Source organism: Callospermophilus lateralis, chromosome 4, assembly GCF_048772815.1.
Source record: "Callospermophilus lateralis isolate mCalLat2 chromosome 4, mCalLat2.hap1, whole genome shotgun sequence".
NCBI lineage: Eukaryota > Metazoa > Chordata > Mammalia > Rodentia > Sciuridae > Callospermophilus > Callospermophilus lateralis.
The window spans coordinates 109,261,612-109,277,834 of record NC_135308.1 but is presented as its reverse complement, the minus strand read 5'-3'; the positions used below and the strand labels follow the sequence as shown (position 1 = coordinate 109,277,834).

At 31.4% G+C, this 16,223-nt stretch overlaps 1 protein-coding gene across 1 annotated transcript; it reads left to right on the top strand.

Moving 5' to 3' along the window:
- Window positions 1-14,863: 14,863 nt before the first annotated feature.
- Window positions 14,864-15,802, top strand: LOC143396995 (olfactory receptor 6C2-like). Its single transcript, XM_076852992.1, has one exon. The coding sequence runs from the start codon at window positions 14,864-14,866 to the stop codon at window positions 15,800-15,802; it is 939 nt and encodes a 312-aa protein (XP_076709107.1).
- Window positions 15,803-16,223: the final 421 nt, after the last annotated feature.

Sequence of the window (16,223 nt, the reverse complement as noted above, 5' to 3'; positions counted from 1 at the left end):
TTTTGAACATGAAGGGAGCTGTATTTTGTTGAGTGCTTGTTCTGCATCTACTGAGATGATCATATGGTTCTTATCTTTGAGTCTATTGATGTGATGAATTACATTTATTGATTTCCATATGTTGAACCAACTTTGCACCACTGGGATGAATCCCACTTGATCATGATGCACAGTCTTTTTGATATGTTTTTGTATTCAATTTGCCAGAATTTTATTGAGAATTTTTGCATCCATGTTCACTAGAGATATTGGACTGAAGTTTTGTTTCTTTGATATGTCTTTGCCTGGTATTGGGATCAGGGTGATATTCACCTCATAGGATGAGTTTGGAAGTGCTGCCTCTTTTTCTATTTCCTGAAATAAATTATAGATTATTGGTATTAGTTTTTATTTAAAGGTCTTGTGAAACTCTGCTGCGATTCCATCTGGTCCTGGGCTTTTCTTGGTTCGTAGGCTTCTGATGGCGTCATCTATTTCATCACTTGATATCAGTCGGTTTAAATTGTGTATATCTTCCTGAGTCAATCTGGGCAAATTGTATGAGTTAAGAAACTTGTTGATGCCTTCAATGTCTTCTATTTTATTGGAGCATAAATTTTCAAAATAATTTGTAATTATCTTTTGTATTTCTGTAGTGTCAGTTGTGATATTACCTTTTTCATCACGTATGTTAGTAATTTGAGTTTTCTCTCTCTATTCCTTCTTTAGCCTAGCTAAGGGTCTGTCATTTTTATTTATTTTTCAAAGAATCAACTTTTAGGTTTGTCAATTTTTTCTTTTGTTTCAATTTCATTGATTTCAGCTCTAATTTTAGTTATTTCTTACTTCTAATGCTTTTGCTGCTGATTTGTTCTTCTTTTTCTAGGGCTTTGAGATACAGAAGGAAGTTCTTTATTGTTGACCTGTGTGGGAGTGGAGTGCAGTCTGGAGTTCTGCAGAGATGCTGATAGGTGATTCTGCTAAGGCACTTGTGAGCTGTGCTTGGGCTAGAACTGTGGGCTTGGGGTTTAGGGAGCCAGGAGTACTGAGTCCTACTCAAATGCTGAGGCTCTGAGCCCTGCACAGGGGTCACAGCACTGGTGATTTCTGTGGAAATCAGCTGCTTGGGGATACTCTTACACTCTCTGAGATGCAGAATTCCAACTAGGTGTGATCTGGGTCATGGAGTGTCACAGAATACTGCCTCCCTCTGGCCTGCCATCTTTGAATCCTAAATTATTTTTTTAATGTTTATTTTATTTATTATTTTATGTGGTGCTGAGGATTGAACCCAGTGCCTCGTGTGTGCTAGGTGAACACTCTAACACTGAGTCCAGCCTCTTAAATTTCATATTAAAGTGACATTTCTAAGATCCCTCTTGGTACCTCTTGTAACTTCTCTATACTAATGAAGATATGAAAATTCCTCAAGGAAAATTGTAAGAGTTTATATCACAAGAAAATTAATATGAATAGAATATAAGAAAATTGAAATAATATTAAGTATATAGGATATATATACAGGATCTCCCTATCTCTGAAATCTGCTGAGAAATTGGAGCCTCTGGATAAAAGAAAATATTTCACTTTTATTATAAAATCAATTATATAATTTAAAAAACCCATAGTTTTGTAGTTAAACATAGCTTTTTTCCCCCCAAATTTCAGCTTCAATAAGTGTAGACTTTGCTTCAATTTCTCGGTTCTGAAAATGTGCACATTAAGGTGAATTCTTCAAATTCACTTTTAAGATGCAGTGAAGGAAACTAGAAGGGAGAATTGAAGAAATTGTATTCGCAGCATCTTTGTTTATCAACACATGACTAATAAGCTGATATTACTAAAATACTGCATTAGAGTTTTTCCATACTGTAGTTGCTCTACCTACAAATTTTCTAACTGTAAGTGAAGGATTAATTATGCTGATTTATTTCAGTATCCAAATTCAGGTATAACATTAGCAAATTAAATGATTTTCTTTGTAATTAAAATTTCGTAGGCCTGATTTGAACTCCTATAAAATCCATAATTATTCATTGGGATGCAAATGTAATTGTCTTGATTTAAAATGAATATATTCTGTAGATAATATAGTAATATTTTCCACAGTAATTCTGTAGAAAATACAGATGCTTTATGTAGTAAGATCAAAATCCATGCATTTTTAAAGCTTGTTTGTGTTACTTGGAAAAAAAATGAAGAAGTACATGCTCTGATACTTCTGGAGAAAACATGAAGAACGACATCTTTTTGTAATAAAAAGACAATTTTAGAAATGAGAGCATACGACAAATTTTTTAATTTAAAGTAAAATTGTATGGCCATCCCTTATCCATCTGTATAAAAATGAATTTAGAAATTGAGAGTAAAAATTTTGTGGATAGTCAACAAATATATGAAAAAATATTCATCATCACTAGCAATTAGAGAAATGCAAATCAAAACTACTCTAAGATTTCATCTCACTCCAGTCAGAATGGCAGCTATTTTGAAGACAAAAACAATAAATGTTGGTGAGAATGTGGGGAAAAAGGTATACTCATATACTGCTGATGGACTGCAAATGGTGCAGCCAATATGGAAAGCAGTATGGAGATTTCTTGGAAATTTGGGAATGGAAATTTGTATTGTATGGTATTGTACACAATACAATTTGATTGATAAATACATAGATATAGAGATACATAAAGGTAGACTCAGAGAGTCTTATCCCAAAGGACTTAAAAACAGCAATACTACAAGGACAAGCCACATCAATGTTTATAGCAGCACATTTCACAATAGCTAAACTGTGGAACCAACCTAGATGCCCTTCAATATATGAATGGATTAAAAAGGTGGCGTATGTACACAATGGAATATTACTCAGCAATAAAAAAGAATAAAATCATGGCATTTGCATTTGTGAATGGATGGAGTTCAGAATACAATGCTAAGTGAACTTAGCCAATCCCCAAAAATCAAATGTCAAATATTTTCTCTGATTTATGGTCGGGTAGGGAGGGGAAACATGGGAGAAATAGATAAAACTCTAGATAGGGCAGAGGGGTAGAAAGGGAAAGGAGGGGGCATGGCGTTAGAAATGATGGTGGAATGTGATGGACATTATTATCCAAAGTGATTGTATGAAGACACAAATTGGTGTGAATATACTTTGTATACAACAAGAGATATAAAAAAATTGTTATCTATATGTGTTATAAGAATTGTAATGCATTCTGCTGTCATATATAAATAAAAAATAATCAAAAAAGAAATAGTGAACTATAAATTAGCACACTATAAATGAAAACTAAAACTGTAATTTAAAAACTATTTTCTAACTTTAATAAATTCAAAACATTTAAATGGCCTATTAAGCAAGTATAGAATATCTTCTAAGAATAAATATTTTTCATTTTATTGAAATATTTCTAGTAAATAGAGAAAAAGTAATTGGTGCTTACTATGTACAAATAATTGATAGATACATAGATATAGAGATACATAAAGGTAGACTCAGAATGAGAGAGAATGTACTCAGATGCTTGCATCTGTGTGTAAAAATGCATTAAGGTTGTTGCAAAAAAATTTTTTTTCTCTTTTCTCCCCAGTGATTATAGTCATCTTGATGCCTGAATACTCTCAATAGCTACACATGCCAGAAAAAAAATTTCAATATTAAATTATTGTTGAAACCTTTTTGGTTCAGTTTTCTATAACATGATGTAATGTTGCCAGTATAATGAAAAATGTTATTTCATACTGAGTAGTTTTTTTTAGCCTTAATGATACAATGATAATCCAAAAGTTAGTAATTATTTATTTTCAATTTACCCTATACATAGTATAAAGGTGTAAAGCAATACTTTAGAGAATATTCCTTTGTAATTTGTCATGTAAAATAGACTCCTTAGTGAAAAAAAAATCAAGCTTTTAAAGCGTAGCAAGACCAAGGAAACAGGCATTAAAAACTGATTAATTAAATCATAAAGTATATTTTATTTTAGCAACCCCTAGAACTCAGCAGCAAAACTCACCATCACCACTACTTTTCAGAGCTATTGTGAAATCTATAACTAATTAAGATTATAAAGAAAAAATATAGATTTTAAAATTCAAGTAAATCCTTAATTAGAACATAAAATGTATTTACTCTTTATAATATATTTATAAAATATATGATCTGATGGGGTTCCTAGAACATGCACAATAAGAAACAAACTATTACAACAATAAAACAGTTCAGTAATATGAACAGATTTTTTTAACTCCTAAAAGGAAAAAATCTTTAGAATAAATAGTATAACATTTACCTTTCTCAAAAAATGCTCATAATATGTATGAGCTCAATGTCATAATATTGTTTGAAAATGAAAAATACCATGATAAATCCTATATATACATATAATCATAATGCACACTTAAAAATAATAATAATTATAACAACAACAACAACAACAACAACAATAGAAGGGAGACCAGTATATTATATGGAGGGGACCAGAGAGAGAAAGATACTAGAGGAGATAACAGGGAATGAGATTGATCAAATTATGCTATGTGCATGTATGAATTGGGCCTAATAAATCCCACTATTATGTATAATTATTCTTCATTACTTAAAAAAAGAAAAAAGTGAAAAATATAACACAATTAAAATATTTAAAAATAAGCAAATTCTTTGCATAATTTTACTCATTTAGATACTAGTGCCTTTTAAGGTGAGGACATTGATGAATATATATATTCTTATAAAAATATTCTGGTATATTTTAGATACAAAATTACAAAGTTTAGATACAAAATACAAAATACAAAATTTTTAAAAAAACATGCAATCATTATTAACTCTTCTATCAAATGGAATGATCAAATGCAGCATAATTTTTTCATTTTACTTAACTATTTAATAATATTAAGAAGGAAATATTAGTGAATTCAGTAACTAATTGTATAAAGTCATGTTTTCAATTTAAGACAATGGTACACTTCATTTTCCTCTTAACCTGAGCAAATTTTTGTAGCTGATTTACAAAATATATTATTTCCAAATGAGCTTAGAACATGAACACTGAAACAGAAAATAAAACATATTATGTAGTATAAAACATTTCCTTTTTTAAGTTAAAATATTTAAAGTAATTTTCTTCCCATTAAATTTTATATATTAGTATTTTTGCCATTTCTGAAGATTTAAAAAAATTTTATTGCTTAATATAGAATATTTTCCTTCTACATGATTTAGTTCTTTAGTTCATATAAGGATTCAAGAAGCCAACATTACCTCATTTATTAATTTCATATTTCCATTAACTGTTTTCTCTTTCAGTTTTTTTATTGTTTCTTCTATTGTATTAATTTTTTAATTCACAAGTTTGTGATGAACATGGTGGATCATAAAAAGACACAAATGAATCTATGTCTTTCTTCTTTAATCTCATTTCATTTGGTATTTTTAATTTTGCTAATATGCCTACATTCTTTTATCTGTTTTTTTTTCTGCAAAACATATTGAGCATTTCTGAAGGTTAAATGGGAGCTAATTTCAAAACAAGGAAGGAGACATTTTAACAAGAGAAAATTAGACAAGTAGCAATTATTAATTAACTTCCAAAAGAGTTATTTTTTTGCTATTTTAAAAAATGTATTAAAATAAAATGTGAAGTCATATGCTAGGAAGAATATCTTTCAACTTTGTTATGTTTAATTGATTTCTAAAATTTCTTAGATTTTCTTTATTTAGTCAATAAAAATATAATGACCATTTCTTCACAGCTCTCCATTGCAATGTTTGTTTTGAACTACCAAAGCATCAGAAATTCAGGTGCAAGTATAAAAATGAAACTTTTTGTACTTGCATTCATGGATTCATAATATAGAAAATAAACAGTTATTCATGTTTTATAAAAAGAGAAATGATAAAATATCATGTTTGAATAACTGTTATTTATTATTGTGTAACTTACATTGTTTGTGTAATTATATTTGAAAAAATTCACTACTATTTTACTTACCATTATAAGTATATATTGGTATATTTTTTCTCTATAATATATGAGTAGCAATAATGAAAGGCAAATATACTCATTGAAAACAGTATTTAATTTTGTTGGCAAAAATAAACACAAAATAATCTCTCAGGTTAATTCAAAGCAGAAAAATTAAGATTTTAATATTTTAGTAATGTAATTTTCTTTCACTAATACATGTGTCTGAACATATGCAGGTATGTATGGATGGATAATAAATATTTCTAATAAACTCTTATTTTAAACAACAGATATTATAAGATAATATATAGATTATCATAACTGAGATGGTTTTCTGGAAACTAGCAAATTCTAGTCTCCAATTATTTAAAAGAAGTAAGTGCTTCTTTGTGATAGTTAGGGGGACAAGGTCCCTATGGAAAACAGGAAAGATTTAAAAACATTCAAAACAACCTACAAAACCCCAGTAGTTCTTTTGTCTTTATCATTTAATAAAAGTAGATTTATTATTCCAAGCACAATGATATAAACTATCATTTTATTCAATTAAAAATAATCATATCAATATAATCATGGAGACATTAAAAACTAGCCAGTTGTTTTGGGTCATAGATAACATACATGTTCCAAGATATCAAGATAATTCCTTTCAAGGAATAATTCTGTAGGGATACATTCATATTTCCAACATATGAATATATCTCTAAGAGAAATTCATCCATGTACCTAACACAAATATTATTTCTATTTAATTTTTAAACATGATATTCAACATTAAGAAAAAATAAAATATCTGCATGTTGTTGCCATAAGAGAATGAGTGTTACAGTATTTTCCTCAATGATTTGAAGATTAACACCTAAATTCAACCTTTTTGAAGTATTACTAATTATGATGTATTAACCTATCATGTGTGAACATTTACTACACCTGAAGCACTGTTAAGAAAATGTATTCAACTTAATCATTTTAATAGGAAAGAGAAGCATAATTATAAACAGTTTACCATTGCGAAAATAAAAATTAGGAAAATTACTTATGCACACTCACGACAGTTTGGAAATTATGATGACTGGATTGCAAAGAGATCTTTGACTCCAATTATAGCTTGTAAACCATTACACCATACTTCCAACAACACAACTGCTACCACTTGACATGCTCCCTACTCAAAAGCCAATTCTCAAGAAATGAGAGTTGGTGGGAAGGAAATCATTTATTTGAGGTTTGGCCCTGAGTAGTTGGATGGGGGATATTTTCCCCAAGAAGACCATCTTAGGGGTGTCTGAATTAATCATGACAATCAATAAAAATACCCATAAAGATCATTATCAGATCAATTTGGGAAATTTGAATATGGAATACAATTTTTCCAATAGCATTATTTAACCCACAGGGATTTGAAACAGTTCAATAAACATCCAATGAAAAGTAGCACCTTGCTTAAAATCATTACCCCTAAGTCTAAACAATAAGAGCAAATTGGTTATTATTTGGAAGAGATCACTATTTGCTTTAAGTAGGAAGATTTGTGATAGGGTGTTCAAAATAATGAAAATATTTGATTAAAATATCTAATGTTATATTTGTTCAAACTTGGTACACCACTCTTGTGTCTTATAAAATTTTGTTTTATATATTTATAATCTTGGACTCCTTTTCTATGAGAAAAAATACTGGAAATTAAAGGAAAATGCATAGAAATAAAGCTTTTAAAAAGAACTGCAACTGATACTTTGAATAAAGGAGTCTTCATGGACATCAGTATTTTGAATAGTTCCTTTGGTACCCTAAGGGTTTCATACTGTGGGTCCTTGTGTTATAGTAATAGAGCAAGGCTGAGGATGAGTGAAAAGAGAGCATGTCTTTCATAATATGGGAAAAGAACAATTGTAAAGAAAAAATTAATAAAGAAGAGCAGTCAACCACAACCGAATCCTTATGCATTTTTAAAAAGAGAATATAAAGAGGTAGAATATCCAGAAGTTGTATACTGACTTCTCTCCTTGGACATAATATGCATAACAAGGTAGAAGATAATTCCAATATTGAGAGACAGTGTTGGTTTGGTTTTTCTGGGGGACAGGAGGGGCTTCCATTTATTTCATGTTTTTATGTGATATTTTCCCCTTTTTCCCCCATCCCCTCTTTTATCTTTGGCTGAGGCTCAGGCCCAGGAAGCAGGGTTCAGGGGTTCATGGCTCCAGCAGTTGAAAGAAGCTGGGAGGCATGGTTGGGATAATAGCCCATCTTTATCCAGAGGTGACAATACCCCCTAGCCAGCCTCCCAAGCCATTTCCACAGGACTTTTTTTATATGCAGGTCAAAGAAAAAGCACAATTTCAACAGGTTACATAAGTGGGCACATGTTCACAAGCAGATTTTTATGACCTTGAGTACATACACTGAATCAGACTTTTTTATGACCTTGACTACACACTGAAAACATAACCCTCCAGAAACTTTGGTAAGGGAGCCAGGCTACCACCATTTTGAGCTTACCCAGCACTCTCTGCCTCTCCCTCTCTCTTCTTTTTCTCTTTCCACCAGAGACCTAAAAACATGAGCAGTCTACCTGCTTGAAGCCCTTTCTTCACTTGATTGCCATGATAACACATTCACCTGGTGTTCTTCCCACCCACCGTTCTATATTTTTTTCTTACTTATTTTCTCATCTCTCCTTATTCTGATTGAGAATATTACATTGGATCTTTGGACCCAAACTCTTGTCTTCCTATACTTACTCCCACATGTCCTCATTATGGATCATGTCTTAAAGCCACTATACAGTCTTATAAATTCCTAATTTTAATCTCTAGTTTATACCGCTCCACAAACTCCAGACCTGTATGTACAACTATGTAGCTGACTAAACAAATCCAACTGCTCCAAAAGGAATTATTTATAATAACCAATTTTGTTTACTTTTAACTCTTTACTCACAAGATACTAGAGCTAAACCTTAATTTTTTTTCCTTAATTTCTTTCTTTAGCACTAAAGTGTATTTTTTAAAAAATAGCGACAGATCTTCAAAATATTTCTGGAATTTAACCACACCCCATCTTTCTCACTGCCACTTTTCTGGTTATAACCACTCTTATTTTTTGATATTAAGAAATTGTTTAGTAGACAAAGAGGTTGATATTGAAGCCATACCTATCATGAGAAACTAGCATTAGCCATCAACCAAAGGTATGAATATTATTTTTATTATTTTGAAATATATATTTAGTTATGGATGGAGCATTATTTTATTTATTGATTATTTAGTATGTATTTTATATGTGGTGCTGAGACTCAAACCTAGTGCCTCACACATGCTAGTCTAGTGCTCCATCACCGAGTCACGTCCCCAGCCCTAATTATTTTATTCTTACCATGAGTTAATATATAGATAAAAATTAGCATTTTAGGTGATACTTGAAAACATATCACCACAGATTTTTCTTCTTAGATTTTTATCTTTTTCAACCTACAAAGAAGATAAGTCTATAGACTCAGTGGAGGTGAAAAAAGGGTGACATGAAGGAATTAGAAGAGACCAATGAGCAATGTGTTGGATAGCAAAGGAGAAGAGGAGAAAAAAACATAAAACTATCAGGAATGTGCAGCACATGTGAGAAAATACCTTTAAGAGTATTTTTAAGAGGTTTTATGAAATGTCCCAGTAGATCATTAGTTACACTACCATTGCTTTATTTCAAAAATTTAATCAGCTCTTAGTATTAGTACTAACGACATCTGTCTCTGAGAGTTTCTGTACTATATAAAAACCTCAGGGCAAAACTGGCTCACAAGTAACTTATTCTTCAATTACATCTAAATAAAACATTAGTGTCTTTGTCCATTTGTGGTCCCATAACAAAATATCTGATAGTGGATAATTTATAATGAGCACAAATTTATTTTCTCACACTTATGAAGGATAGGAATTCTAAGACCAAGGTGCCAGCAGCTTCAGTTGTACAGTGAAGCCTGCTTTCTTCTTCCAAGAGGCACCTTGCGACTGCATCTTTCAGAGGGGAGGAATGTTGGGTCCTCACATGGCAGAAGGTGGAAGGTGAGAGAACCAAATGCTGAATAAAGCCTCTTTCATGAAGACCTCAATCCCATTCACTGGAGAGGAGTCCTCATGACCTACTCACTTCTTAAAGTCCTGACTCTTAGGACCACATTGACCATTAAATTTTGATAACTAAATTTGGGAGAGTGCATATTCAAGCTGCAGCAACTATTTTTTTCTTTTTCAAAATTTAAATAATTATGTTTATTTACTTTAATATTCTACTAGCTGTGAATATCTAAAATGTTATAATTTCATTCCATATATTCTTTGGATATCAAGACTTTCCATAGATATGAAATGATGGATTTTGAAGGAACACCATAGTTTTTTATTACTCCTTGATGAATCAATGAATTGGAACATTTAATAATGACTCTTTTTCACCTATTTTCAAAATTTTTAGAAATATAAAATATATTTTACTTATTACTTTATATTTTTAGAAATAGAAAATTTTTAGATGGGTCCAATTCTAGTTCATCTAATTTCTACTTCTGTTAACTCAGTCTTCTATTTATTACTCTTCTTATTCAACAGAGAAAATGGATTAAAATTAAAAATATTCAATCATCACTTGTGAGTATCATGACCCTCCATTCTCCCTTTTATTGTTTATTGTAGTTTTTTGACACCATCACCCTCCTCTATAAAGTAATCTAGTTCCACTGGCAAATTATCTTTTTGCTCTTGTCCCTATTGGTTAATAATGGATATAATATTGGACATAGAGTAATCCAATATTACGTGTCAGGAAGTCTTTCATTTTCCATCCAGTGGATCAATTAATAAGATGATATAAATATGGAATGAAAATGAAGCAAGCAAAGAGGAAAATTTATCTTTCTGGATGTTACAAATGTTTCAAAACTTATAGACTGAAAATGGCTCATTTTGTTTCTTTCCAAGTGAAGAAATAAGGTAAGTTCTAAAAACAAATTGAAAGATGAGGAAAAAAACAACATAATATTTGATTGTTTAGTAAGTCACAACATGGCTAATCACTTGGGGGAAAATTACATATCCTTATACCTTACACCAAATTATGATTCAAATAGGACACAGATGTAAACATAAACAAAGTAAATAATAAAATTACTGGAAGAAAATATAAGTAACATATATGTCCAGATAAGGGTCATAAGAAAACTTCAAGTAATGCTGCTAAATTTAGAAATCATGAATCAAAATCAAGAATATATTTTATGATGTAGTAGGAAATTTTTCTAAATATAAGTACTATTATTAGTATTAAATATTAAATCACAAAGAAACATTTCTAAGATATAAGACTTCTAAAGGCTTAATAACAACTAGATGTTAAGCACATGAAAATATCTTAGGAAAGATAAGAATTCAGCATACATTTTTATCCTAAAATAGCCAGTGGGCAGTAATATTGAATTCATTAATAATAAATTACAAATACACATTGAAGAAATTTCTATATCATTAGCAACCAACATAATGTGAATAAAATGAACAAAAACCAAAATATTTTTTGGGTCATTATTTTTGGCAAAGATTCTATACTGATAATGCATCTTGACCTTGGAAGTATAATGCATTGTCATTCTCCAAGGACACTATCCTAATTCCTATGGCACTAGTTAGCTTTTGTTTTGTCAATAACATAAATTACATTTTACTTTCATTAGTGACTTTGAGGCAGGCTCACCAAGGACACTTGTTTTTTTAAGCTTAGTTAATCCTTCCTGATACAGGATGACCACATAAAAGATTCTCCATCGTGCCTGTGGTGAAACTCTTAAAGGACTCATCCTATTTCAATCTTGTTGAGATCCAACCCTTAGGTTTTAAAAAAATCAAAGAAAATTTCTGGTTCTCCCCAGACAATTTATTACTCTTTCCTTCTCTTAAGCCACACAAATTTGCAGAAATAGTTTCCTTTTAAAATTTAACCTGATATTGGGATTTGTGATAATTGTTAGACATCAGAATATAAAATTTAAGGTAACCTGGTATATATATTTCTACTGCTGCCTTTGAGTGCCAGTTCAATAAGAAAACATGACTAGATTGTATCCACATCTCTACTTACAAATTTTACTTAATTGTGAAATTGCACTAATGAGGCTGTGGACAAAATAAAACTAAGCCCGAGTGACAGACTAAAGTGTAAGTAGTTTCATATTTCTCAAGTCAATTTTTCTTTTGTAAATTTGGTTAAATAAGATTTTTCCCATCGCTATTGGAGACAGATAATACAAATATTGATATTGTTATATGTGTATATGTGTGTGTTAATTTAGTGTTTAAGGATATGAGCAATTAATTTCATTACTTGAATGTCATTTCTTTGTTGAGATTATTAACCACAGGCACAAATTAAGAAGACTTTAACCCTGTTTATGAATTGAGAAAATGTCTGGGTAATAAAATGGTCAAATATAAAAAGTATTCTCACACAGTTATGAGACTAAGTAGATACAATACTGTAGAAAAGTTATTAGCTAATATCTACAACTTTTTAAATAACTTGTTACCTTACTTTTATTATTTTTTTACATGATCTATATTAGAATTTAAATGACTAGTTGGATGGATGAAATGCCTAGTCTGAGTAATTATGTCATAATGCTCAAAAATTGTACGGAAATGTCAGGGAAACACAACACCTGTTTTTCTATTGAAGGAACTATTTTCAGTATTAGTGTAGTACCTTCTATATGGACCACAGGAGTAAAGACTTTTCTCAAGTAAAGAATACATCCTGGTGTTTCTCTGTTAATATCTATGATATGTACCTTCAATATCTAGAGAAATATATCCTAGGAAATGGATTAAGATATGCATCATATTGTACAACATAGGGTCTGATCTCAAAACTATCACAGTTTCAGTAGGCAGATTGGTAAATAGCAATACAAAACAGCTCTGAAATAGAGATGATGGTTCTAAAAATGCAGTGGAGGTGAATCTACCTACTTCTTCAGGAATTGAGATGGTATGTTAGGACCTACTCTAGATGCAGTATGAAAAATGGATTAAAATGATCAGAACAGAAGATGTGAAGTCCAGTTAGAGAATTAATGTTTCCTTCTGAGTGTAAAATCAAAATGATAGAAGTGAGGTGGAAGCATGAATTGGAAAATATGAATTGTGTTTATAATATATTAAGCATCTTAAGAGTGTAGATCCTAAAGAAAATGGTCATTATTTAGATGTGCCCAATCATGTGGGATAACTTTTGAGAGAAATCAACACAGTTTTGGGTTTGGCAAGAGGAATGACATTAATAATTATGCAAAAATAATGATCGTGGACTAGTAAATAAAAAAGCCATATATATATAAATATGTATATTTTCTTATATATGTATATATATATTTCACATAATAACAGCCAGAATAATTAAATTCAGGAAAAAGTATAGTGAACTATAGACTGCACAGAAATTAAAAGGGTATATATTGGGATTGGAATGTAGCCCAGTGGTAGAATCCGTGCCAGCAGGTGCAAGGCCCTGGGTTTGACACCCAGCACTAAAAAACAAAGAAGTATACCCACATACTAACAATGTGAATTTATGATTTGATTCAAAAGCTTTATATAAATGCATGACTTTTGAAATACAATGACTAAGTGTATGTAAATCTGGGCTACACTAAATCAATACAACTTGTGCCAAGCTTTTCATTGTATTGCAGCAAACTACTTATAGATAAAAGAGTTTTGTGTATTAATCATTACCAAAAAGTATAGAAATAGGAACTGTTATGAAATAGAGGTTCAGATGAAATGACCAACCTCCATAATTTTTCTGTATTTATAGTTGTTAAATTAAAAATATATTTTTCTTTCAATTTTATTAACATGTATTAATTGTACATATGAACCGGGTTGTGTGTGATATTTGCACTAATCAAATCCAGCCTCCTTTACCTGCCCTTGCACCCAGCCTTCCCAATCTCCAGTATTCACTATTTTACATTCAGGTTGACAATTTTTGGCTTCCATGTGTTAAAACATGAAGTAGTTTCTTTCTGTGTCTGGCTTTTTACACTTAACATAAGGTTCATCCATATAGTTTCATCCATTTTGCTGAAAATGTCAGGATTTCATTCCCTTTTATGGCTGGACAATATTCTATTGTGTATAAATGCCACATTTTCCTTACCCAGTCATCTATTGATGGGCACCCAGACTGATTCCTTATCTTAGCTATTGTGAATAGTGATGCAATAATCCTGGACAGGTAGTTATTTCTTTGGTGAGTTGATTTCATTTCCTTTGTGTGCCCAGAAGTGGCATACCTGGATCATATGGTACATCTATTTTCAGTTTTTAAGAAATCTCCATACTGTTCTTCACAATAGCTATGCTGATTTACAACCCTAAGAGTTCCTTTCTCTTCACATCCTTGTCAGTATTTGAGTATTTTATTTATGTCCTTGCTTTTTTGATAATAGTTGTAACTGGTGAGATGGCGTCTCATTATAGTTTTCATTTGCTTTTCCTTCCTGGGAAATCTCTAGTGATTTCCTCCTTTGTAATTCCTGATATTTCTAAAATGTGTGTTTTCTTTCTGTTAGTGATTTTTGTGTGTGTGTGTGTGTGTTTTATTGTCAGCCTGGTTAGAGCTTTATTAGTGTCATGCATCTCTCAAAAGTCAATTTTGCATTTTTAAAATTTTTTTCTCTTGCCTTCTTAATTTTCAATTTTATTGACTTTATTGTCCTTATTATTGCTTGTCTTAGTATAGTTAGTTTTACCTTTTTTTTTTAAATCGTACTTCATTGTTAAAGCTTATAAGTATTGTTTTTTTCTTCTGTTCAGGTGCTTTGACTTTTGATATGCAGATTGCCTAAAAAATCAAAATCAATTATGATAAATCACACAGCAATAACAACATTCATCTTGTTGGGGCTTACAGATGACCCACAGCTGCAAATTCTGGTTTTTATCTTTTTATTCTTGACATACATTCTGAGCGTCACTGGTAATCTGACTATTATTGTTCTCACCCTGACGGATTCCCATCTTAGAACACCTATGTATTTTTTTCTTCGAAACTTCTCCTTCTTAGAAATCTCATTCACAACAGTCTGTGTTCCCAGATTCCTCTACAGTATATCAACTAGGGATAACACCATAACTTACAATGCTTGTGCCAGTCAAATATTTTTTATTGGACTCTTTGGGGCCACAGAGTTTTTTCTCCTGGCCGCCATGTCCTATGATCGCTATGTAGCCATCTGCAAACCCCTTCATTACATCACCATCATGAACAACAGAGTCTGTGCCATCCTCGTCTTCTCTTGCTGGATCTCTGGGCTGGTGATCATCATCACACCTCTCAGCATGGGCCTCCAGCTGGAGTTCTGCGACTCCAATGTCATTGATCATTTTGGCTGTGATGCATCTCCTCTTTTTAAGATCTCATGCTCAGATACGTGGTTTCTAGAACAGACTGTTATTATTTGTGCAGTGTTTACTTTTATTATCACACTGATAGGTGTGATTCTTTCTTACATAAATATTATTAGGACAATTCTACGATTCCCTTCTGCTCAGCAAAGAAAAAAAGCTTTTTCCACCTGCTCCTCCCACATGATTGTGGTTTCCATCACCTATGGCAGCTGCATCTTCATCTATGTCAAGCCTTCAGCCAAAGAACAGGTGGACATCAATAAAGGGGTATCTGTGCTCACTACATCTGTTGCCCCTTTGTTAAATCCATTTATTTATACCTTGAGGAACAAGCAAGTGAAACAAGCTATCAATGACACAATCAAAAAAATTGCCTTTATCTTACACAAATAGGAGCATGCTGGATATAAGCAATTAAATGAAAATGAAAAGTTAGTTCCTTTACGTCTTTCTAGAAGTTCTCACTAGATTAGCTAGATTAACTTTCTTATGTTCTTTTATTGATTTGTGACAGTTTTGTGACTTTTTATGCTAATTTGTTATATGTGACAGCAGAATGCATTACAATTCATATTACACGTATAGAGCACATTTTTTCATATCTCTGGTTGCAAATAAAGCATATTCATACCATTTGTGTCTTTATACATATACTTAAGGTAATGGTATCCATATCATTCCATTATCTTTTTTACCCCCATGCACTCTTCCTTCCCCTCCCACCACTTTGCTCTATCTAGAGTTTGTCTAATCCTTTTATTCTCCCTCTCCCAACCCCACTATGAATCAGCCTCCTAACATCAGAGAAAAAATT